This window comes from Dermochelys coriacea, chromosome 11 (assembly GCF_009764565.3).
Source record: "Dermochelys coriacea isolate rDerCor1 chromosome 11, rDerCor1.pri.v4, whole genome shotgun sequence".
In the NCBI taxonomy this organism is placed as follows: Eukaryota; Metazoa; Chordata; order Testudines; family Dermochelyidae; genus Dermochelys; species Dermochelys coriacea.
In genome coordinates, this window is record NC_050078.2 from 17,647,754 (window position 1) to 17,675,178 (window position 27,425).

Genomic DNA, 27,425 nt, shown 5'->3' on the forward strand with positions numbered 1-27,425 from the left:
AACACAAGAATGTTATATTTAAATAAATTGTCTTAATTTCTGCAAGACATTTACCGTAAAATTCGTATAATAAACTGTGTTGGAAGGAGCCACTAGTGGGTCAAATAAGGCATAAGCTTCTTCAAGCCTCAGGGAATAAACAAGCCTCTAACTGCATGGGGTTTTGTTTCATTTGAATAGGAACAGTATTAAACTAAACCAAAATAACCCACTCAAACCAAATAAAATTGTTCACAAAGCCTTTTGCACCAGTTTACTTATATCGATGCAAAACAATAATGTAAGTTACTCATGCAGACAAGCCCTTTAATCTCTCCATGCTTCATTCCCCACCCCTCCCATCTGTAAAATAATAGTAATAACACTTCCCTCAGAGAGGTGTCCTGAGGCTAATTCAGTAAGAATAAAATTCACTCCTGTGCAGCTAACCAGCCAAAAGCCTAAGCACCATTTAAATCCTACTATAAATAATTGTGTGCAGTATATATATATTGGATGCAGTGTTGGTTGCACCATTTCAAAAACGATATATTAGAAATGGAAAAGGTACAGAGAAGGACAACAAAATTGATTAAGGGTATGGAACAGCTTCCGTCTGAAGAAAGATTAAAAAGAATGGGACTGTTCATTTTAGAAAGATGACTAAAGGGAGATATGATAGAGGTCTACAAAATTATGAATGGTGAGGAGAAAGTGAATAAGGAAATGTTATTTATCCCTTCTCATAATACAAGAACCAGGGATCATCCAATTAAATTAATAGGTAGCAAGTTTAAAACAAATAAAAGGAAGTACTTCTTCACACAATGCACAGTCAACCTGTGGAACTCATTGTCAGGGGATGTTGTGATGGCCAAAAGTATAACTGGGTTAAAAAAAGAAATAGATAAATTCATGGAGGACAGGTCCATCAATGGCTATTAGCCAAGATGGTCAGGGATGCAACTCCATGCTCTGGGTGTCCCTAAGCCTGTGACTGCCAGATTCTGGGACTGGATGACAGAGGATGGATCACTTAATAATTGCCCGGTTGTTTTCATTCCCTTTGAAGTATCTGGCACTAGCCACTGTTGGAAGACAGGATACTGGGCTAGATGGACCACTGGTCGGACCCAGCATTGCCGTTCTTACTTTCTACTTAGGTTGTCAAAACAGAGCTCAACTGATACCTAAGTAGTTCAAAAGTCTAGTACTATCTCTCTGCATTGGGATGATTTCACCCCACGTCTCTGCAAAGTACTCTGAGACCCTCAGATTGAAGGTGTTACATAGTCAATTTATTATAACACCTCCATTGATGGTAATTGCACAGTCTCCCTTGTAATTACTCTCATTTGTTTAACAGTCCTTTTACATTTCATCTCTGTATTTAAACCTAAATTAACCCTGCTGCAGTTTATGTCCATTACTTATTCTGTTAGCAGTTACTGAGTGTCAGATTAATCAACCAGGCTAAGATAATGTGTCTTGCTCTGTCCCTGAGAATCACTGTCCCACCTATAACTTCCCCTCCTGTACATTTTTGTTTGTAATTATGGCTTTTCTCAGTCATCTTCAGTGCAGACTAAACGTTCCCCATCCTCTTAACTTTTCGTCCTATATCATATTTTTTCAGATTTTGGATTATTTTTGCTTCTGGTCTGTGGACTCTCCCCATTCTATGGCCCTCTCAAATCAAACATCTCTTATATGGGAAAGCCTTATCACGTTTCTTCTGAAATTTTCTCTATGAGGAGTCAGAGTAGGCAAGAGGTTAAAGCCCCCAAACCAGAAGGATTTCCCAAAGATCTATGCTGACACCTGAGATCTATTGGAGGCCAGGGCCATGTGAGCAGATGCCATGTACCTCCACATTGCTCATGAGTTTCCCTGGAACCCCATTCTATGGACAACTCATGCCATTGTCCCTACATCACCAGATGAGAGGGGTTTTTCCTCACAGTGCACAGGGGGAAGCATAAAATGATAGTGCCACAGAAGTACACTTTAAAAGGGAGCAGGGCTAGTGCATCTGTGACTTGTCAGCTGATCTCAGCTGAGCTTTCAAAGATGGCACCTGGGCTTACACAGAAAGAGACTTGCTGAGGGGGAGCCGGGATGAGTCAGGCTGAGAGCCATTCATTAGAGGGGGAGAGAGAGTGGACATGGGGCTTTCACTGCCTGCTCCTTGGGAACAGGGAGCCCTGTAGAGCTAGGACCGCCAAAGTCCCCTGGGAGGGGAGGCAGTTGGACCCTGAGAAATAAAGGGGTAAAAAACTTCCTGGGAGTTGTAGCCCAAGGTAGGGTGACCAAATGTCCCAATTTTATAGGGACAGTCCTGGTTTTTGGGTCTTTTCTTATATGGCTCCTATTACCCCGCACCTCCTGTCCCAATTGTTCACAGTTGCTGTCTGGTCACCCTAGTCCAAGGTGAGTTGAGGCACTGTGCTTTTGCTGATCTGCCCTACATGTGGACAGATACACTGCCTGGAAAAGAGACTGTGGTTGTGGCAGTGAGTCTTTAGCAAGCTGGGGAGAAGCCCTCCCTTGTTACAAACCGTTAATATTCACTCAGTGGGGGAGATGATGGATGCAAGCAAGTAACCTTGATTCTGGCCCACTCGCAATGCTCTCAAGGGAAGGGCCAATGGCAGCACACTCCCCATTTCAATGTCTCCTGACTGGGAATCCATAGAAGCCGGAGGGAACAGTTTGGGTTTATGTGTCTTTTCTAATCTGTAACACTCAAGGGTCTGAAACCTATCCAGAGCTAAGCAGAGCAAAAACATTATTTCCTATGTGAACCACTTGACACTGGCTTTCACTGCATCATACATGATCGATTTTACCCCATTTATGAAGAACATACTGTTTCTGACCCTCCAAAACTCTGGAGTGTTTGCATTCCCTTCCAGATCTGCATCACCTGCAGATTTGATAGGATTATTCTTCACCCTCCTTTCACCTGCCTTTATGAAATGTACTCTACAGAAATGGCTGAAGTGTCTACAGCGTATCTACTTTTGCAGTAGTTTCAACATATTCACATTTCCCTGTTTCCCCATGAGAATGTAAACTGGAACTGTATCAAATTCATTAATAAAGCACGATATCCTAAATCCATCACATTTCCTTTATCCATTAAGCTTGTTATCCTATCAAAGCAATTAAGTTGGTTTGGCATGATTTGTTTTTGACAAATCCATATTGCCTCTTACTATTCATCTCATTTTCCTCTAGGTAATTGCAAATCAACTGTTTTATCAACTTTTAACAATTTACCATGTACTGAAGTTAGACTTACTGGTCTGTAAATCTTCTGAGTCTCATTTCTCAGCCTTCTAAAAACAGGTATCATATTTGCCATTTTCCACTTCTCTGGGACCTCACTCATCCTCCATGTAGCCTGCACACAAAATTGCCAGTGGTTCTGCTACTACTTCAGCTAGCCATTTTGAGTACTTCAGCCTTCGTGATTTGAATCTCGTTCTTGGTATTTGTTAACCTATTCCTTCCAGATTCTGCCTTATGACCTCATCCTTTCCTTGTTAATTATTATTGCATTAAGCATCCTATTACAATCATCCTTTTAGGGAAGATTGAAGCAAAGTAGCAATTAAGCATTTCAGCCTTCTGATCTGTTGGGTGGTCCCTTGGCCTGGTAAATCACAAACCTACTTTATCCTTCTCTTCCTTTTTTTACCTGCTTAAAAGATTCTTTTCCCTTATTGCATTTTACACCCTTTGCTAGTAATCATAACACAGCTCTTATATAACACTTTTCATCACCAGATCTCAAAGCACTTTACAAATGAGGTCAGAACCCATTTTTTATTGATGTGGAAACTGAGGCACATAGCAGTGATTTGCCCAAGGTCACCCAGCAGTCAGTGGCAGATCCAGAACAGAACCCAGATGTCCTGAGTCACAGTCCAGTGCTCAAACCCTAGGCCACACTGCTTCTCTCCCAGCAGAACATCTATTTGTGCCTTTGCATTTTTGCCTTTGCTCCTACCCCATGTCTTACTCTTATTACTATCGAGAGAAAAGGTGAGCGAAGTAATATCTTTTACTGAACCAACTTCTGTGGGTGAGAGAGACACAAGCTTTCAAACACATAGAGCTCTTCTTCCTGGGACTCTCATGGCTACAACACTCTTATTAGTATCATCATTTTATTACTATTATCCACTCAGTTTTTCATCCTTTTTTTCCTGTATTTTTTTTTCATGTAAATATCACTACAATCCTGTGATGTAACCTCATTGCTGACCTCAATTCAGCAAAGTCCTTGGGCACAGGGCCAGTCTTAGGGACAATGGCACCCTGGATGAACTTGCATTTTGGTGCCCCAGCCCCCGTGGGTGTGGCACACTCCCCCATAGTGCCTGGCACCCATGGGCTCCCCACCTTCCCTTGACCCCTAACCTCTGCACTGTGCCCTGTTCACCTAATCCCTGCACCCCCTTCACTCCTACACCTTGCACCTCCCTCCTGCACCCAATCCCCTGCACGGTGCCCCTTCATTCTAACCCCTTACCCCTCCTGTGCCCCAACCCTTGCGCCCCAACCCTGGCACTCCCCTCCTGCACCCTAACCCCTGCACTGTGCTCTCTTCACCCCAGCTCCTGCCCCCCTCCTGTGCCCCTAACCTCTACATCCCCCTCCTGCACCCACATGCTAAAACTGACTTGGATGCAGACAGAGCAGCTGGCATTGCTGCTCACTCCCACCACCCCCGAAATGCTGTAACCCTGTCAATTTCAGACCCGTACATTTCCTATCTGTAAAGTGGAGAAACCAAAGAAACCAAACTATGACAAATTCCACAGGAAAGAAATATTGTTAGTATTTCTTTTATTTTTCACATTACAAATACCATTTTTAAAAAATATATCTATGAGACTGGTACACCAATAATAAGTAACAGAAATGTATCCTTATGACTGAAGGACATACTTCCTGTAAAAGTATCTCAAAATGAAGGATTGTAAAATGTCAAGGCAGGTGTGTGTTTTTTCAAAGGAACAGAACAGAACAGAACAGAACAGAACAGAATATCAGGGTTGGAAGGGACCTCAGGAGGTCATCTAGTCCAACCCCCTGCTCAACGCAGGACCAAACCCCAACTAAATCATCCCAGCCAAGGCTTTGTCAAGCCTGACCTTAAAAACTTCTAAGGAAGGAGATTCCACCACCTCCCTAGGTAATGCATTCCAGTGTTTCACCCCCTCCTAGTGAAAATTTTTTTCCTAATATCCAACCTAAACCTCCCCCATTGCAACTTGAGACCATTCCTCCTTGTTCTGTCATTGGCTACCACTGAGAACAGTCTAGATCCATCCTCTTTGGAACCCCCTTTCAGGTAGTTGAAAGCAGCTATCAATTCCCCCTCATTCTTCTCTTCTGCAGACTAAAATCCCAGTTCCTCTCCTCATAAGTCATGTGTTTCAGTCCCCTAATCATTTTTGTTGCCCTCCACTGGACTTTTCCAGTTTTTCCACATCCTTCTTGTAGTGTAGGGCCAAAAACTGGACACAATACTCCAGAAGAGGCCTCACCAATGTCGAATAGAGGGGAATGATCATGTCCCTCCATCTGCTGGCAATGCCCCTACTTATACAGCCCAAAATGCCATTGGCCTTCTTGGCAACAACGGCACACTGTTGACTCATATCCAGCTTCTTGTCCTCTGTAACCCCTAGGTCCTTTTCTGCAGAATGGCTGCCGAGTCATTCAGCCCCTGGTCTGTAGCAGTGCATGGGATTCTTCCGTCCTAAGTGCAGGACTCTGCACTTGTCCTTGTTGAACCTCATCAGATTTCTTTTGGCCCAATTCTCTAATTTGTCTAGGGCCCTCTGTATCCTATCCTTACCCTCCAACGTATCTACCTCTCCTCCCAGTTTAGTGTCATCTGCAAACTTGCTGAGGGTGCAATCCACACCATCCTCCAGATCATTTATGAAAATATTGAACAAAACCAGCCTGAGGAACGACCTTTGGGGCACTCCACTTGATACCGGCTGCCAACTAGACATGGAGCCGTTGATCACTCCCGTTGAGCCCGACAATCTAGCCAGCTTTCTATGCACCTTATTGTCCATTCATCCAGCCCATACTTCTTTAACTTACTGGCAAGAGTACTGTGGGAGACCGTGTCAAAAGCTTTGCTAAAGTCAAGGAACAACATGTCCACTGCTTTCCCCTCATCCACAGAGCCAGTTATCTTGTCATAGAAGGCAATTAGATTAGTCAGGCATGACTTGCCCTTGGTGAATCCATGCTGACTGTTCCTGATCACTTTCCTCTCCTCTAAGTGCTTCAGAATTGATTCCTTGAGGACCTGCTCCATGATTTTTCCAGGGACTGAGGTGAGGCTGACTGGCCTGTAGTTCCCAGGATCTTCCTTCTTCCCTTTTTTAAAGATGGGCACTACATTAGCCTTTTTCCAGTCATTCGGGACCTCCCACGATCGCCATGAATTTTCAAAGATAATGGCCAATGGCTCTGCAATCACATCCACCAACTCCTTTAGCACTCTCAGATGCAGCGCAGTGATCGTCCAGCTTTTCTAAATAGTCCCGAACTACTTCTTTCTTCACAGAGGACTGGTCACCTCCTCCCCATGCTGTGCTGCCCAGTGCGGCAGTCTGGGAGCTGACCTTGTTCGTGAAGACAAAGGCAAAAAAAGCATTGAGTACATTAGCTTTTTCCACATCCTCTGTCACTAAGTTGTCTCCCTCATTCAGTAAGGGGCCCACACTTTCCTTGGCTTTCTTCTTGTTGCTAACATATCTGAAGAAACCCTTCTTGTTACTCTTAACATCTCTTACTAGCTGCCACTCCAAGTTGATTTGGCCTTCCTGATTTCACTCCAGCATGCCCGAGCAATATTTTTATACTCTTCCCTGGTCATTTGTCCAGTCTTCCACTTCTTGTAAGCTTCTTTTTTGTGTTTAAGATAAGCAAGTATTTCACTGTTAAGCCAAGCTGGTCGCCTGCCATATTTACTATTCTTTCTACACATTGGGATGGTTTGTCCCTGTAACCTCAATAAGGATTCTTTAAAATACAGCCAGCATCTCCCTCTACTCACAGATAAGTAACAGTGAAGCTAGTGTCTAACAAATATGTGGGTGGCAATGCCAATGTTTGAAAATTGTACAGTAGGTCGAAAAATAAAGATAAGGCATCCATTTTTTAGTAGCCTTATCTACAAGAAAGGAACAAGATGTGTTTATATAATATTGTGTCCATTGTTACGTTCTTTCTTTGACTTATTTTTGTGAAGAGTTCATAGGTCTTGTTGACTACTTTGGAATGAGGGCCTGCTATTGCACAGGTGCCCAAAGTATTGGTTATAGATGCGGAGATAAAGGAAGAAGGAAGCATGCCTCGGGGCCCTATTTTACCCCGGTGTGTTCGCTACTTCCCACCACCCAACACAGATGTAATGAGGTTAAGTGGTGTCCGTATAAAATAAGTAAGAACTACTAATTATTCCTCAAGAAAGTCCTTTTATGATTTTTGACTATAATAACAGCATAAACAAAACAAGAAAAGGAAAATCAAAGACTAGCACTGAATAAGAATTAATACAAAAGGTAGATTATATTGAAGACAAGCGCAAGTACATGTAATATTGTGGACCATTTGCAAGTTTCTGAACAGTGACTCTACATATACTGGTCCTGGCAGGTCATAATAAAAGCCCCAAAGACAAGCATAAGTAAAGCTATTATTCACCAGCTCTATATTCCTGGTGACAAACTATTTCAAAGGCAACATAAAGCTGATGAACGACAGCATCACATGCATCCACTCAGACTACTTAAAAGACAAGCACAAATACATGCAAAACTATTATGCAGCAGCCACCTATTATTGATTTTATACTACAGTACCAATACAACTATGATCAATTCGGCTCGAGCAACCAGACTTCTTTACTCCATAGACTTACCCTGCATTCATCTGAAAATACGTTACCCTTCACGGCCATTTTCCGCACTGGCCAGGTACAGACAGTTGAGAAGTGCACGTCCCTTCAGTTCAGGGGGTGTGAGTCAGGTTTACCAAAAACACACACACAGAGTCCCATGCCTTCATTCTTTTTATCTGATCTGATGGCCGTGTTTTACAACAGACCAACCAATCAGGGTGGGCCACATTGTTTATGTGGTTGCCCTAGTTATATAATGGATGCATATTTAATTTTTATGTCCAATTGTTAGCTGTTCGTATAATTAAGGCCTATTTATTTTCAGTAGCCAATTATATTTTGAATGTGGATAATTTGGGGTTGATAAGTACATAGGAGTCAGCATAAATTGTTATCTGGTTGCAGTGCATCTTGACCACAAGCTTAAGCTTTGTTTTTGCAAGGCTTACATTTTAAAATATACGGAAGTTTGAAGCCTAACATTTGCAATATTTCTATTTCATTCAAGCTTGACAAGACAGTTGCTCAATTTATTCACAATAGAGTCCTAAAAATTAGCCTACAGCTGCCCTTCAGAGTGAAGACAAAGTGGATTCACTGCAGGTGTATTAATGCTGGTGAAGCCAACAAAGCAATTTCTGTAAGGAACCAAATTTTAAAAGTACAACCACATTTTATGGTTGGAAACATTTATATTTGATTTGAAAATAATGATTTCCTATCTAATCTGGAAAGCCAAGAAAGATAAAGTTTTTCTAATATGTAAATATAGATTCAAATTAGTTGTGGATCCAAGCTCCTGGCCATTAGTCTTTCTGTCCAATAGTGTGGACACCTTTGTATTAGTAGTAGTGTAACTATTTTGTGATGAAGCTTCTTGGCATCTGACTGTGGGCTGCCTCCTGCCATATCTAGCCTGACCAATCTGTTCCTGGTTCAAAAACCCTTGGGTTGTAAACAACCAACCATTATTTCCCCTGTAGTCTCCTCATCAACCTGTCATCTATAAGACAACTCCCATTAATGGACTTTCACTGCCCCTCCCCTTCCCTTCTGCTTCTCCTAGGAGACTATGCACCTTATTTCTGGAATCCTCTGGAGCTCAAGTGGTTTGGAAAAGAGTCTTCTTTTTGCCCTAAACTAAGTCTCCCATGTGGCCCCCAGACTGACCAGCTCCTTCACTTTTTGCCTCTCAGTAGAAAACTAATGGTCAGGACTTTTAAAGTGAGGCAAGAGAATGGAGACACTGAGAATGGAAACCAGACACCAGTTTATATATCATTATACTATACACAGTTAAAGTAAAATGTCAAAATCCACTGGAGTACATTTAATGTCAGTTATGAAGCACAAAGTAGTTATTTCTACTTTTCAAAGTGTTTAAAAATCTATTTGGGTAAGTTAATGGTGAACTACAATCTGATAAACTGTGAACATCCTTAAATAATCTCAACCAAGCTGTTTCCAAACTAGAGCAGTGCCAAATTCACATGAAATATTTTTCATAGCTTTGAGCTCTTTCCAATTTCTGTCTTTTTTTACATTTTTTGACCAATTGATGATTTTTGTCATTTAAAACTTTAGCAAATTCATTTCCTCTTAGGTCAGATGAGCTATTGTTTCATTTAGAAACAGGCAAAATTTTGTTCAACATTTTCAGATTCAGTATGTTACCAAAAAATTGGACACATTTTTGAGTTCATTAAAAACAAAAACATTTTCAGTAGTTTTTCATTTTCTTAGAAATATTTTCCACACCTCTGTTTCAAATATTGTACTTATTAGTCCCTCAGGACCTGATCCAACTCCTATTAATGTCAATAGAAAGACTGGCATTGACTTCAGTGGGAGTTCGCTGAATCCCTAAAATACTGTTGCATTTTGTATGACTTGTATGACATTTTTTAAAAAGCCTACTCTGATTAGTATTACACTGGCTTGGGCCCATTCTTGGTTATTTGATTATTCCATAATGATAGTTTCTCATCCATGCCTACCAAAATAAAAATAACAAATATGAAGCACAAACAGACAATTTTACAGTCCAGTTGGCAGACCCACTAAAAGATTCTGTTATGAGCATCAAAAATATCCATGTACATCAGTGATTAAGTAGATCAAAGATGTTTATTGGAGACAAGTGTCTTGAGCAGCAGTATAGGCAGAACCATGAGCTAGCAAATACCTAATACAGGATCTAAAAGGATGTTGTCAAGTCTTTCCTGAAGAGCAGCAAATGTGTGAAAGTATAGCTCCTCTGTTACTGGCTTTAAATAATATTTTATCACAGCCCTAGTGCTAGACTATACTTAGTTTTGCTTGAATTTTTCTTAATTTTTCTTAAACTGTGACTGATTTCTAAGTTTTCCTGTAATTTGGTGGAAAACTGTACATTTTGCATTAAAAAGTAAAATAGAGAGCACATTGTTCTGCATCACAACTTGATGACTGTAATGCAAAAACCTTTTACATTTTATGAAGTGTAAAGGTCAGTTTGTTGTTTTTACCATCTTTAGAAGATCCCAGTGATAAAACTAGAGTGTGTTGCACATGAATCTGATGCCAGGGAACTGGCTGTTACCTTTTTGAGTAACTGTACCAGTTTGCCACACAAAGACGTAGGCATATGAACTAGCAATCTCCCATTTTTTTTCCAGCTAGTCACCACTTCCAGTTCCTACATTATAATGATAAAACTGTGATCCATCTTCTGTGCTGAGCCCAGGTATGTTGCTTCTGTCCACCTCCCATTCTCGTGTACACAATAGTGGTGCACTGCTTATTTGCAGCTCTTCAAATTTGTAACATGATATCTCCTTTTAAATCTTTTACCCTTCTAGTGTTTTCTACTTTCTGATAGACTCTCCTTAAAAGGGACTGTAGGTTCAGTTTAGCATCCAAAATAGCAAGAATATAATTAACAATAATAAAAATAATACTTTTATACAGTGAAACTCAGATTCTAATCTAAACCTTTATGTAAATCTTTTAGGTCTCCCATTCCGCAAACACTTTTGTGTATGGTTTAACTTTAAGCAAGTGAGTGATTAAATTGAATTCAATAGACAGTTTGTTCTTAAAGTTGAGCATGTGCATAAGTATTTGCAGGATGAGTGCCTATGTCTACAAAAATAGCTGTAAATTCTCATGAAAGGAGGTTTTGGAGTTTGTCATTCAAATACATCCTGTTTCTATTTGGCCTGGGAATCCAACAAGAACAGCCTTCTCTTACAGCATTTTGGTGTTTTTGGTCAATGTAGAATCAGGTTGTGCCGAATGTGGCAAAAATGAATAGTGATCACATTTTAAAACTTTTTTAAAAACCAACACATTTTCTGGCCCTTAATTGGCTCATTTGCCTTTGGGTTGGTTAGATTTGGGGCAAAGGCTCAGGTCCTGTAAGTCTTGCCTGCACTAACACTAATACGATATAATAACATCAAGGGATCCATAATACTTAGTTCTTCTGTTAGCATTTTTCTGTCCCTGATTTTCAAGGTACTTTACAAAGAAGGGTGAAGAAAAGTTGATTTGTGGTTAGGGAAAGTAAATGATATTAGCTCTGACAGTGTGCCTATTTTAGAGTGCAAAATAAATTGCAAAATGCCTTGAATTTTGATTGTTACATGTCGTAGTAGTGTATACTGTCACATTCAGTACAAGGGCCCCAGTCTCCTTTGCTAGGAATAACACAGATAGGGCTGTGGAGGGACTGCAAATTCCAGCTCATGGAGTTTTTTTCACTGTTCTGTGGCAGTGATGAAGAATTCCACCCTCTCCACTGCTTGTGCATGGAGAACTTGTGTCCACAATGCCACCTGACCCCTGGAGAGCAGCTCTTATTGCTTGCCTCCCTGCACTGTAGAACTCCTGCTGTCTGGAGTTTCCCTGACATCATCTGGAACCCAATTTGGGGAAGGAAATGCACCAAACTACAGATGGAGGAGAAACGTAAGTAGCTCACAGTCTAGTGTAAATTGAAACAGTTTGCTCCCAAGATCTGTTATGTGCGTGTAGGATTCATTGTAGACTAGCCATAACTACTTTCCCATCCCCACCCTCTCCTGACTGACAGAAGCCAAACACTGTGGAGCCTTTCTGGAAGAGATAACTTCCCCATACTATGTCCCCTAAACAGGAGTATGCTCTGGGCATATACCCAAAGGACAGTACGGGAACCTAAGCTGGTATTTGTCTGTACTTTTGATGTACTCAGAACCTGTAAGTAACTTAAGTACCATTTTGTATGTGCTCAAAGAAAGCGCAGCCAAAATGAGCATAGACTAACTCTAAGGTTATTGAATTATATTAAACAAAGGAAAAGAACCACCACATTGTAATGTTAGCCAAGAGACTTGAGAGAGCTCTGTGCTGGTTAGTGTTCTGATACAAAGATGATGGGCATGTTATAGATTGAGCCTGCCAGAAATGCACGTATGTGGTCGAGGCATATATAGAATTACAAAATAGCCAATACATACACACAAAGTAAAACTGTGAGCATCAGAATAAATAAATTAGTCTGATTTTGCCATGGCAGACACAAATACTCATTTCCTGGACCCCTTAAAAGAAGTATTCACAGCAAATAAGACATTCAACAGAACAGCATTATTTACTAGTATGTCAGGATATTGAGACAGGTTTGACTATTACTGCAGCTTTAGTGCCTCAACAGACTACAGGTGTTCAGGAAAGCGATTCATCCTTAATAATGCCTGGGGCTAGTCAATTCAGTGTTCTCTACAAGTGTTACATAAACCAACAGGTGTCATACGAATATAGCCAATTATAACTTCTGTTCACTGAATAATTTCTGACACTGTTTTGGAGTGTACACTGATTCTGTAGTCACTTTAAGCAGCAACAACAGTGAGGTATATTTTGATAATGACAATATGCGATTTCTCTTTTCACCAATGCCGATGAATCCTCTACACCATAACAGAAAAAAGACCATGGTGAGAAAGTCTGGTGAGAAAGAAAACCCACATTTAAGGTATTTAGGCATGAGTACTCTCTAATACAAAGAAATTATTTCTAAACTACAAAAGAAACAATTTATGCAAACCACATTCACATCTGGAATGGAAAAACTGATAAATTTAAGCCAGATATAAAGAGGCCATCTTTCTCTATTTTTTCCTTATTAGAATATAGCTCAGAGCCTAGAAGCCTGGTCCAGACTAGCACATGAATTGAGAGAAATAATATTGTCAAATCAAAATTCCACCTTGTGGAACTTCCTTCTAGGAGTCTGGACCACAGTTACTTAAGAAAAAATTCCTCTGTCCTGCCAGATAAGACTCCAAGAGTAGGGCATGGAGCTGTACAAAATAGAACCTGTTTGGTCTTCCTTAACATGAGGGTGGAGCGGAGGTTAAAGATAATCTAGGCATGGCCCAATATCTAAACAAATACTTTGCCTCAGTCTTTAATAAGGCTAAAGAGGATCTTGGGGATAATGGTAGCATGACAAATGGGAAGGAGGATATAGAGGTAGATATTACCATATCAGAGGTAGAAGCGAAACTGAAACAGCTTAATGGGACTAAATCGGGGGGCCCAGATAATCTTCATCCAAGAAGATTAAAGGAATTGGCACCTGAAATTGCAAGCCCATTAGCAAGAATTTTTAATGAATCTGTAAACTCAGGAATAGTACCGGATGATTGGAGAATTGCTAATATAGTTCCTATTTTTAAGAAAGGAAAAAAAAGTGATCCAGGTAACTACAGGCCAGTTAGTTTGACATCTGTAGTATGCAAGGTCCTGGAAAAAATTTTGAAGGAGAAATTAGTTAAGGACATTGAAGTCAATGGTAAATGGGACAAAATACAACATGGTTTTACAAAAGGTAGATCGTGCCAAACCAACCTAATCTCCTTTTTTGAAAAAGTAACAGATTTTTTAGATAAAGGAAATGCAGTGGATCTAATTTACCTAGATTTCAGTAAGGCATTTGATACCGTGCCACATGGGGAATTATTAGTTAAATTGGAGAAGATGGGGATCAATATGAACATCAGAAGGTGGATAAGGAATTGGTTAAAGGGGAGACTGCAACGGGTCCTACTGAAAGGCGAACTGTCAGGTTGGAGGGAGGTTACCAGTGGAGTTCCTCAGGGATCGGTTTTGGGACCAATCTTATTTAATCTTTTTATTACTGACCTTGGCACAAAAAGTGGGAGTGTGCTAATAAAGTTTGCAGATGATACAAAGCTGGGAGGTATTGCCAATTCGGAGAAGGATCGGGATATTATACAGGAGGATCTGGATGACCTTGTAAACTGAAGTAATAGTAATAGGATGAAATTTAATAGTGAGAAGTGTAAGGTTATGCATTTAGGGATTAATAACAAGAATTTTAGTTATAAGCTGGGGACGCATCAATTAGAAGTAACGGAAGAGGAGAAGGACCTTGGAGTATTGGTTGATCATAGGATGACTATGAGCTGCCAATGTGATATGGCTGTGAAAAAAGCTAATGCGGTTTTGGGATGCATCAGGAGAGGCATTTCCAGTAGGGATAAGGAGGTTTTAGTACCATTATACAAGGCACTGGTGAGACCTCACCTAGAATACTGTGTGCAGTTCTGGTCTCCCATGTTTAAAAAGGATGAATTCAAACTGGAGCAGGTACAGAGAAGGGCTACTAGGATGATCCGAGGAATGGAAAACTTGTCTTATGAAAGGAGACTTAAGGAGCTTGGCTTGTTTAGCCTAACTAAAAGAAGGTTGAGGGAAGATATGATTGATCTCTATAAATATATCAGAGGGATAAATACAGGAGAGGGAGAGGAATTATTTCAGCTCAGCACCAATGTGGACACAAGAACAAATGGGTATAAACTGGCCACCAGGAAGTTTAGACTTGAAATCAGACGAAGGTTTTTAACCATCAGAGGAGTGAAGTTTTGGAATAACCTTCCAAGGGAAGCAGTGGGGGCAAAAGATCTATCTGGTTTTAAGATTCTACTCGATAAGTTTATGGAGGAGATGGTATGATGGGGATAATGGGATTTTGGTAAGTAACTGATCTTTAAATATTCAGGGTAAATAGGCCAAATCCCCTGAGATGGGATATTAGATGGATGGGATCTGAGTTACTATAGAAAATTCTTTCCTGGGTATCTGGCTGGTGAATCTTGCCCATATGCTCAGGGTTTAGCTGATTGCCATATTTGGGGTTGGGAAGGAATTTTCCTCCAGGGCAGATTGGAGAGGCCCTGGAGGTTTTTCGCCTTCCTCTGTAGCATGGGGCATGGTTGACTGGAGGGAGGCTTCTCTGCTCCTTGAAGTTTTGAACCATGATTTGAGGACTTCAATAGCTCAGACATGGGTGAGGTTTTTCATAGGAGTGGTGGGTGACATTCTGTGGCCTGCGCTGTGCAGGAGGTCGGACTAGATGATCAGAGTGGTCCCTTCTGACCTTAGTATCTATGAATCTATGAATCTATGAACATACTATCTGCCATTTCAGTTTCACCTTTATTTATTTAGGTAAGTCACAGTAGTGGTGGTGCCCAATTATATTTGCACGTCCTCCTCCTGACTTTTATCTATTTATTTCTTTCTTTATTTATTTAATAGGCAGCAAGTTTTAAACAAATATAAGGAAGTACTTCTTCACACAATGCACAGTCAACCTGTGGAACTCATCGCCAGTGGATGTTGTGAAGGTCAAAAGTATAACTGAAACAAAGAATTACATAAGTTCATGGAGGATAGATCCATTAATGGCTATTAGCCAAGGTGGTCAGAGAAGCAACCCCATACTCTGGGTGCTCCTAAACCTCTGCCTTCTAGAAGCTGGGACTGGATGATAGGGGATGGATCACTCAATAATTTTCCTATTCTGTTCATTTTCTTTGACACATCTGACACTGGCCACTGTTGGAAGACAGGATACTGGGCTAGATGGACCACTGGTCCGAACCAGTGTGGCCGTTTTATGTTGTGTTATTTAAATATGCCAATCACATTGTCCATGTGCACGTGTACGTAAATAAATAAGAACAATACTATGTTCAACTGACCACTGTAAACTAAAACTAAAACAAATCTCATCTCTCCACTGTCAGCTCTAAGCAAACAGACACCCACCCCCCCCATTCAGGCCAAAGACCCAATAAGCAGATGGGCTTCACACTGTGCCCTGAAGCTCAGAAACTTGACTCCTGTCAGACCAATGGGAAAAGTAGGTTCTGAAACCGTTCACTGAAAACACTGCCCCCAGGACCCAAATAGCCAAATTAAGTGCTATGAGCTTTTGCCCATCAGCTGGCCCCCAATGTCTCTCAGGTAGTTAGGACTCAAACCATTTAGGGCTTTGAAGATCAAAATCAACATTTCAGATTGTAGCTGGAAGCAAAGAAGAAGCCAGTGCAGTCTTTAGCACACAAGCACTATGTGCACCATTCAGTCAGCATTTCTAAGTAAACGGGCTGTTGCATTCTGCACCAGGTCTGTGACTTCTAATGGTGTTAGCCCCAAGTAATTAAATCTGGAGGTAACTCAACCATGGATACGTGTTTCAAGGTCAGCTTCAGATACAAGATACAAGTTCTCTCCATTCTTACAACAAGCTGCCACCCACAGGGACCTCACATGCAGGTTGAACACAAAGGGTGTTAGGATGGGTCCCTGAAGATCTGTGCAAAAGACAACCCTTGAGGAGAAAGGAAAAATCATAAACAGACACCATCTGAAATCTCTCTGAAAGGCAGGAATACATGCAGTTTTGTCTCCATTAGGGTCTGCAGTAGTGTCAACAAAGTTATATTGTCAATTATATGAGAGGTTGCTGACAGACATAGCTGATTTTTTTGCTCTATCACTAGGAAGAAATAATCTGCAAATGAATCTGGTGAAGTCTCTACACCTGAACCAGCCAAATCATAGAGTCATAGAAATGTAAGTCTGGATGAGACCTCGAGAAGACATCAAGTCCAGCTCCTTGCACTGCAGCAGCACGAAGTAAACCTAGACCATCCCTGACAGATGTTTGTCCAACCTGTTTTTAAAAACCTCCAGTGATGGGGATTCCACAACCTCTGTTGGAAGCCTGATCCAGAGTTTAACTACCATTATAGATAGAAAGTTTTTCCTAATATCTAACTTAAATCTCCCTTGCTGCAGATTAAACTGTTACTTCTTTTCCTACCTTCAGTGGATATGGAGAACAATAGATCACTAGCCTCCTTATAACAGCCCTTAATATATTTGCAGACTGTTATTAGGTTCCCCATCAGTCTTCTTTTTTCAAGACTAAACATGCCCAATTTTTTTTAACCTTTTTTCATTTTTGTTGCTCTGCTCTGGACTGTCTCCATTTTATCCACACCTTTCCTAAAGAGTGGACACAATACTGGAGCTGAGGCCTCACCAGTGCCGAACAGAGTGGAATAATTACCCCTCATGTCTTACATATGGGACTCCTGTGAATACACTCCAGAATGATATTAGCTTTTTTCACAGCTGCATCACACTGTTGATTCATATTCAAATTGTGATCCACAACAATCGCCAGATCTTTTTCAGCAGTACTGTCAGCTAGCCAGTTATTCCCCATTTTGTAGTTATGCATTTGATTTTACCTTCGTAAGGACTTTGCACTTGTCTTTACTGAATTTCATCTTGTTGAATTCAGACCAATTCTCCAATTTGTCAAGGTCATTTTGAATTCTAATCCTCTCCTCCAAAGTGCTTGCAACCCTTCCCAGCTTGGTGTCATCTGCAAACTTTATAAGTGTACTCTCCTTTTTGTTATTCAAGTCATTAAATGAAAATATTGACTAGTATCAGACCCAGAACTGACCCTTTCGGGACTCCACCAGATATGTCCTCACACTTTCACAGTGAACCATTAATAACTACTCTTTGAATATGGTTTTTCAAGCAGTTGTGCAGTCACCTTATAGTAATTTCATCTAGACCACATTTGCCTAGTTTGCTTATGGGAATAATCATGTGAGACTGTGTCAAAAGCCTGACTAAAATCAAGATGTATTATATCTACTGTTTCCCCCACCTACTAAGCCAGTAACCCAGTTGAAAAGAATGAAGTAAGTAATGATGCCAATTTTTCCCACCTCCCACCTTCTCAACAATCCTGGCCCAAAAGGGCAGTTTGATCACCATGGACTCTCCCTTCCTCTGTTTCCTTTTTGTGGATTTGGAGGTTTAGGTATGTTCACTATGTTTCCATTTGGCCTGGAAAGGCTAGGGCCCTCTGAAAACAAGAACTGCCACATCCTCTCCAAAGGTGGGGAAATTGTCTGAGCTTTGGAGGAGTCATATTTATTATCTAGCTAGTCCCTTAAACAGGGGAAGTGCCCTTTGTTTCCACAGTGGGTGAAGAAAGAAAAATCTATTGTTACTCCAGAGAACTAAAATGGTAATGGAGCTACAACGCAGAGTCCTACAGAGTCTTTGGACTGTTTATATATCCTAGAAAGATATTTACAGCAGTGCGAAAAACACCTTTTAGGCTTTGACCATTGCTCATGAAATAGCTACTGATTTTTCATTATGCTCATTTTACTTCATGCATGTTTGAACTTACTAAACATCTTATTTTTCCATTCAGTAATTGAAGAGAAGGAATTCTAAATTGCTGAGTACACAGAAAACATCTTAGCAGGCTTGCAACTTAAATCTAAAAGTGGTTCTGACACAAAGAGTGCCTGATCCTAAAAAAGGTTCGAAGACTGACTGACTTGATCAGATTAATCATGTTAGTTTTGAAAAGGGTAAAACCTTTACAAGTACTCCTTTATGATAGTACTGCTCCTTCCTAAAGAGGCAAGGAAGCCATGGAGGTTCCATTCAAACATATGGAAGGAGAGGAGATTGCAGTAACTCAGAAATCTGATGGCTTAAGCTCAGAGGAAAAGCCCTTCCCCTTATTGTTATTATGTTCATATGGCTCCATCAGAGATGTATACTTAAAACAGTTTTAGCTATTTGGTAATCTGTTGACCAAGAGATTCTAACCTCAGATTAATGATAAATGGAGAAGGGGAGGCAAATTTACAACCTCTTCACCATGAGCAGAAGAATGTATCTACATTTTAACATCCAAAAGATGATTTTGAAATAAGATTAATAGTCTGACTGGTGTTAAATGGACATTAGACAAAATGACCCCACCACTTTAGGCTATACAGGTGTCCCAAGGCTTATAAATCTCCAAGCCATTCTACCCAACATTCAGTCTGTGCCATAATGGATTGTTGTGCACTGCAATAAAGCTTCTCTGGGGAGTAAGCATGTTGCAATCTCTAGATCAGTTTGACATGATTAAATTCTGACAGAAGTGCAAAATATCCCTTCTCCCCAGTGGTAGGCAATCAGTTATCAATTCTGGTCTGATCTTCTGACAACACATCACCAACATCACCAAATAGAATACAGCAGGAGGAATCAAAAACACCAGGAGCAAGCTAAAGAATACATGTTTGTACCCACTAGAGAGACATACTGTCATCTTATGCAAAGTGTTATTGGATTGGTAATGGTCATGTTCCACCTGTTAGACATGACAGATATAACCCTATGGTCAATATTAGCATGAGGGGAATACTGAAACAATGCAATGAGAATTATAAGACATCTAATTTGTCAGATTCCTACAGCCCCAACCTGGATACATTTTCTACTTTTCCAGCAGCACGTGTTCTTAAAAGTCAGCGTCAGTTTTGCAGCAACAGATGTAGACATCTGTAACCAAGGCCATTTTAAGGTGAAATATGTTGTGCAATGTAAATAAAGTAATTTTAAAGAACTGACTCTTGCAGCTTCAATTACTCTTAACAGATTCACTACACAATTATGTGTTTTATTAAATTTGTTTTCTGTAGACTTAAACAGTAATCAAAATAGCTTAAGACAGATCTACTTCTATTACTGCTTCAACATTTAATCCCAGCATGGATTCCTATGTACTGCATGCACTCAAGCAACATTTGGTACAATATGATGATGTATAGAAGACAATGCGATCAATTTATATTCTGTATACTACTTAATGTACCTTCTGGAATGATACTATAAATCACACCTACTGTTTTGGTTCTTCTTGGGATCACTGTACATATTGCTACAAGAAGTTAATGAAACTATCAGACATAAAGCACACTCCAAGCTCAGAGCAGCCAAGAAGAGACTGCACTTTCTACTCCAATGTCCAAAATACAAAGAAATACATAAAAGAAATCTCAAATTGTAAGCAATCATAAAAGTCATTTAAGCAAAAAGGAGTAATGAAAAACTGTATCTAACTCTGGAAGAAAGGAAAGACAGCAGAGATGGGTTCACACTATGTAGCAATCTGCCAGCGGATCAGGAATGTCCATTGCTAAAAAATGGAAACAGGAAATAAATCCTAAACACGTTTACTCATATGCTGGATGGATATTACCCAACTGATAGATACCTGAAGGCTCAGTCCCTTTTATGCACTCTAGTAACACTTGTATGGTTAATCATGCCAATAAAGTCTCGTGGAATTTAATTGTTACGAACAAGCAACAGACTTCAATGGAGTTGAAGGTGAAGTACAGATGTTATGCTTTCTAAAACAACACAAGAATCACTGTACACAACTCCAATGTAAAGATTTTGGATTTAAGACTAAAGTGTTTTTCTGTGGCACTCTGAATACTTTAAACACATACTACATCTAGTATCTGCACCTATCTGCACAGTACACTATATAATCCAGGTACAGAACATACGTTTTGTTAAAAATCTTTTCCTTCTTCCACAGTAACTGTCATTTACATTAAAACTGTAGCCACTGTGTCATTTTAAGGGTCTAGATTTTTACAGATGTTAAAAAGGAGGACTTCGATTTGGGCAGGAATCTCAGCCAGAAATACTGATGACTGAGTAGGTGTTAGGACTTAATCAATACAAAAGAAAGCCTGCTTCTGAAGTCTCGCACAAAGGACTGTGCACTCAAAATTGAATGCTTATAAGGTAGGTTAAAGTTTTCACGTAATTTAAGATATGAGCAGAGCTTTTTGACTCCGATTACAAAAGGTCAGTATACAGTGTCATGTTACATTCTTCTAAAGATGAGGAGAAAATATTTTTATGAGAGGGAGGAGACAGATTGAGCACCTGCTCCAAATCTCTGATTAAGTTACTGTATTGCATGGAGTGCATAGGCATGAATATATACACTGACTCAGTGACAGAGATATGCAGACTTGCAAAGCTATGATGTGTTACCTGCTTTTCTCTCAGATTTTCTGTTTTCTTTTGAAAGCCAGAAGATTTGGGTGCAGAAAATCCTTTCCCAGTTAGCATGTATTTACAGATAAAAGTGCTTTCATTTTCCCCTTAACTTTCCGCCCCCTCACCACACACTTTTTTTTGGTCCAGTGTAATTTTTTTCCCCTTTCCTTCAATTCTTCAACTGACACAGTATCACTGTGGAACAGTGGTGTAGTTAGGAAAAAAAAAGAAATGGGTAAACTAACCTAAACTGAACTTCATATTCCTCAAATGAGAAGTAGATAATCTCCATTTACCTGAGTTTCCCCTCCACTATACTACTGCCCTGGGGCACAGGATTTTACCAGCATCAGTCTTATTATTTGTTAACATGGGGCTGGAAAAATTCACTTGTCCAGAGATAAATCTATATGATGTGAGTACCATAACCTGTGAGCACCATAATCTTCTGCGGCATGAAAACTTTCATTAAAAAAGAGGGAAGTTTTTAGCCCTCATAGTTACAAAGGTGACATTCCAAACAGAAATGGAGTTTAAAACAATGTAGTGCTGTCTTCCAAAGACCTGGTCTACATACAAGTGATAAAATCCTGGCCACTGAAATCAGTGGGAGTTTTGCTGTTGACTAAAACGGGGCAAGGGATTTCACCCAAATTTATACTAGTTTAACAAAAGGTGTGTTTTAGTTAAACTGGTACAAGACTATGTGTTGATGCTCTTAAAACAGTTTCTAAGTCTCTAAGGTGCCACAAATACTCCTTTTCTTTTTGCGAATACAGACTAACACGGCTGCTACTCTGAAACTTAAAACAGTTTAATACAGGTTTATATTGGTTTAGCTTGCATTGGAAAATGAATAGGTGCAAAGCAAATTTAACCACGTTTAAATCAATATAAATGTGTCCACACAAAGGTTTGCACCAGTTTAACTAAATCAGTTTTAAGACAGCTACACTGTGATGAAGAGGACATTGTGAAAAGAAATGGGAAGGAAAGAAATGGATTAATTTGCCATACAAACATGGATTTTCATTAACAGCAAATGTAGTCATTTTGTTGAGCTATTGGAGATTTAGTCAAATGTTTTTACAGGAATGGTAAAGAGATCTGTGCATGAAACACTGGAAAATTTCAGTCACAACATCCAGTTACAAATTTATAGCAAAAAGACACAATACAAGCTAGCAGTACTGCATCAGTTTAAATAATTCAGGAAGATTAAATTCAACAAAACTATTGTTTTATAATCAGGAGTTTAAGCACTTTTTCCAGAAACTAAGATTAAAATGTAACAGGAAAAAAAAATCCCAACCAACTACGTTCAGTGGATGGATTTAAATTATTGTGAATCATTCAATGGGACTCATCTAAAGAGATCACGCTGGAACCTCAAAAAAGGTGTGACGTGTTTTCAATATCTTTAATGAAAAGTTGTCATCAACTTTTGACAAAAACAGAAATTTATTTTCCGAGCATTTCCAAAATATTGGCCATCTATAATTGTATTATTTATTTGTATTGCCTCAGTCATGAACCAGGACTCCATTCTGCTAGGTGCTGTACAAAAGACAGCTCACTTTCATTGTAAGAACAAAATGGAACTTTGCGAGAGAAATAGTTAATACTCAGACACAGTCTCATTGGACGCCATACAATGTGAAACTCCGTTTTCAGTTCTGATTCTGCTTGCTCTTCTCCATGTGAACAGAAGCCACTCAGAATTGCAGTAAAAGACATCATTGTGCATTATAAAAACCACACAGCACTCTATTCCATGTCTCAGCCATTTCAATTATGTGTTTGACTATGGAAATAATTTAAGGACCCAATCCTGTAATGACATCCATATGGGTGGACTCCTACCCAAGCACCATATTCCATTAAAGTCAATGCAGAAACAGTCCTAAAGCATGCACCCTTTAGGATATTATATATTTGACAATGGATCATAAATAATTAGCACATTTTATTAAATTATTAAAAAAGAATTATTTTCAATTGGTGATGAAGGTATGGTGTTTCATCATCATATCGAAGAATAAAGAAAATATAACCTTGATTTGGCCACAGCATGCATTTCTTGAGAAATGTGAAGCCCTGTGATCTTCCAGAAAAATAGTAGGGAAATATAACAGATAGTAATTGCATTTCCACAGATTTTGTTTACACCATCCTATGGAATTCTACAACAAAGTATAATCCTCTTAAATTCTATAGGCTGTATAAATCATTTATCCAGAAGCATAATGGGTTTTCCCAATTATTTATATGAGAAGTTTTCCTCCTTTCATGCTGACCATGCTGTCAGAGGGTTTCTGGCACTTTTGTATCAAAGTGTTCTTTCTATATTGTGAATAAAGTTTACAAACACAACATACCTTGAAAACTGCTCCTGCAATCCACGCATTTGAGCTCTGCTCCGCTCCGACTCCAATGTCACCTCCCGTAATCTTTTTTCACTCTCAAGTCTCAAATGTCTTTCTTCCTCCAACTCATGTATCAGCTTCTCACGCTGAAAAATATATCACCAGTGGTTATATATTAGTTGTATGTGTCCACATTTAAAAAATAAAGGTGCTTCCTTTTGAAGATAAAGATAGCAAAACTTATGAAATGCCATAAGAAAAAAGTCAAGTGTGTTTGATTCTGATATTTAATCAAACCAATACGACAATTAGAATAATATAAATTAGAGATGGAAAAGACCTAACACAGTAAGTTATCTAGTCCAGTTCCCTTCTAGTAAAGGGATATTCCCTATAATATGGTTTCTAAGTTTCTATTTGTGTGTTAAACTTCTCAAGCAATAAGAACTTTTACTTTTCCACTGTTCCACATTCCACATCCAATATCCTACACTGAATGCACATACACACACAAAAGGATAAAAGAAAAAAATAATCTAATTTTTCCACATGTTCAGTGTTCAGTTTGTTAATGCAAATTACTATAGAGACAGCAGATTTTAGGATTTGGTAGGGTCACAAATCTGTATAAGACTGCTGTAAAGTATCCCTATCTCAGCTGCTCTATTTTGGCTCATAGACTCATTGAAATCAACAAAACAGGCCTTTAAAATTAAAAGTCTCTCTCCCCCTCTCCATTTGAAGACCTCCCCTTTACATCAGTGCAGAAAAGTTTATTTTATTTTTATAAAATACAATAGTAAGAATCTAGCTTTAAAAATCTAGGTACCCAGCCAAAAAGAAAGAGAGAGAGGTTTCAGAAATTTAATAAGAACACCCTCCCCTATAAAGATATATTTAGGTAAAGAGTTTTGGAAACACAGACTAAAAACAGAGCACCTCCAGCATACTGTACCTATTGTACATGTCAATTATGACATGAAAAGGAGTACTTGTGGCACCTTAGAGACTAACAAATTTATTTGAGCATAAGCTTTCATGAGCTACAGCTCACTTCATCGGATGCATTGAAGTGAGCTGTAGCTCATGAAAGCTTATGCTCAAATACATTTGTTAGTCTCTAAGGTACCACAAGTACTCCTTTTCTTTTTGAGAATACAGACTAACACGGCTGCCACTCTGAAACCAGTAATTATGACATGCTAATTCTTATTAGCCTCTTAACCTCAGCTCCAAAAATTAGTGAATTCAAAAGCCTGTTTCAAACAAAAGGTTACACATGACTTGCAAAAAAAAAAAAAAGCAGCTTCAAAATCCACTGTTTGAACCATAAAATACATACGCTATCCATGAGATCCTACAAACACAGAAATTAAATTCTAATTGTATTTGATTATACTACAAGCATCTAAATGAGACAGCATCAAACAGGTCAATAAGAAACTGATCAATTGATCAATGTTCTACTAGACAGAGAAAGAGCTCAGGCATTAGTTGACTATGAAAAGGCTAAACCATCATAAAATTACATTACGTACACCATTTATATACTTTGAAAATCACTGTAAACATGATGTGGTGCAATTTGGGGCCTGTCAAAGATTTTGATGTAGGTCTGCTACTGACCTAATTTTTTTGACATACCTGCAAAAAATGTATCAAGAAATTATACATATGGTTTCATTACAAAATAACAAAGGTTTCTTACTGTTAAGTCATTAAACAGAGGAGATTATTTATACAAGTCTCACAGCTATAAATCTTACTGGATAATAATTTATAATAGCAGTAACCAAGGGACCAAAAATATGAGCATTACCAAGTGGATAAGGGATCTTAAAGACAGTGATAAATAAGCAGATGCCACAAAGGAAGGCTGGCAAGGAATTAAATGAAATATGTATATACTTGTGGGAAAATATGGGGAATTGTGCAGAGAATACAGAGCTTCTGTCTAGCTAGCTATACCTAGTATCTCAAAGATGGAAATTTTCAAAATAGGAAATAAATTATTGGAAAATAAATTATTGTTCTAATTAAATTATCCAATTAATGTTCTGCCACAGACCCCAATTCTCCAAGATGCTGAATGGTACCATACTCTCATCTGACTTCATTGGGAGTTGAGAGTGCCCAACATCCGGTAGAAGGTGCTCAGCACCTCACACTACAAGAATCCTGAATATAGGAGAACATGGAGGAGTAATTCATGCTTAAAAATACTGAGTGGGATTTTCAAAAGTGCTCAGTATTTGCCTAACTGTTCAGGCTGAAGTCAATGGGGAAATGTCCAATGATTCCAATAAGAGAAGAGCTTGGCCAATGCTGAATGCTTTTGACGATAGTCTGAATTATAGATGTAGCTCCCTTGCCATATGGGGGGCTTAAGAGAGGCAATTCCAGGAGCCAGAAGGCAGCTGTGAAAATGAAATGAAAGAGAAATGTCTGGCTGCTTAATCTGCATGCTTACAACCCAAATACCCAGTGGGGGCTCATCCAGAGAAAAGGAGAAATTATTCAGTGAAGAGCTGAACTGTCATGCCCGTACAAGGCAAGCACATTCAACCCAAGCAAGCACATGGTTCAGGCAAAGTTAAGGGAGTTAACTCCAGCAGATTGGGGTGCATTTCATGTATTGCATGCAGGGTAATATTGTAACATAAAAGGATTCCATGTTTCTAAAATTAAACTGGTTCTTTATTAGGAAAACTATTTACAGAAATGCTGCAACTGCAGCTAGAATTCTAGCCATGTGCACATCTACTGACTATCTGACTACCTCCTCCAAACTCTTCCCCCCTGAAATCTGTGCTCCTCCCTCCAAGTTGCAAGCAGCATCTTTTCTTTTAACAATTTTATTGTGTATCACGTGCAAGCATTTGCTCACTTGGTGGGGCCAGAGGTGACTAGTATATAGCTCACCACAGAGACATGGCCTTTGCCACCAACCATAGTCCTGGTGTTCTATTCCTCTAACAAGTCTCCCACTTCGTTTGTGTTATCACTGTTGGTGTGGGACTTGCTTCCATTCCATTGCTGCCTTCATTCTGATGGGTGGCATCCTGTTGTCCCTGTGTTGTCCATATACCTTGTTTCTTCTGACTTCTACAACAGGACAGCTGAGGCCCTCTCTGAGTCTTCCTGGTCTTGACCTTGGCCCTGTTTGTCTGGGTGTATCAGCCGTCTGCTGCTACTCTGCAGCGGTCTTCGGTTTTGTCTCCACTGCTGTCCTGAGTACATAGCCACATCACGTGACCTGTGACCCACTGCAATTTGCACAGCTGCTTTTGCAATTACTTTGTGTGGCTATTTGAAGGTTGGAATCAGACCTGATCACTTCTGTACAATGGACACGGGTCTTGACTCCACTGTAGGAGCAAGTTGTAAGCTTATCTTGGCATTCTCTTAACTGCATCTGTGTCTTGTCCATTATTCCTTTGTATGTCCCCACAGTCTGCTGCAACAGACTACCCCTCATGCGAAGCAGAGTCTTGGTTCTCTGGTCCCATACCCATCAGTCCCCGTGCTAGGCTTATACCTAGTGCCTAGAAGGGTGCATCGCGATGGTCCAACATTGTCAGCAATTTCTGTCTGTTAAGTCAGTCTGTTCAGTCTCTTGGCTAACTTTACTACTGACTCTGCCTTCCCATTGCTTTTTGGTTACCCAGAGGAAGATATCTTGTGTTAAAATTCCAATTTGATGCTGAATTATTCTAATTCTGATGCAGAGTACTGTGGCTCATTGTCTGAATATAGCATGTTGGGTATACCATATCTTACAAAATGCCCCATCAATTTCCAGATCACAGTTCTTGCCTGAGTGTCCTCCATACAGTCCTTCTCCCAGAAAATGGAGTAGTAACTTACTGTAACCATGTAATTCCTGCTAGTAA

General features: G+C 39.6%; 1 protein-coding gene across 5 annotated transcripts in view; it reads right to left on the reverse strand.

Moving 5' to 3' along the window:
• The window catches only part of NCKAP5 (NCK associated protein 5), a 644,081-nt gene that overhangs the window by 266,320 nt on the left and 350,336 nt on the right, over positions 1 to 27,425 (reverse strand). For all 5 annotated transcript variants that reach the window (XM_043505027.1, XM_043505028.1, XM_043505024.1 and 2 more), the window contains one exon: positions 23,545 to 23,678. In XM_043505027.1, the coding sequence (XP_043360962.1) occupies positions 23,545 to 23,678 (134 nt within the window). The remainder of the gene's footprint in view (positions 1 to 23,544; positions 23,679 to 27,425) is intronic.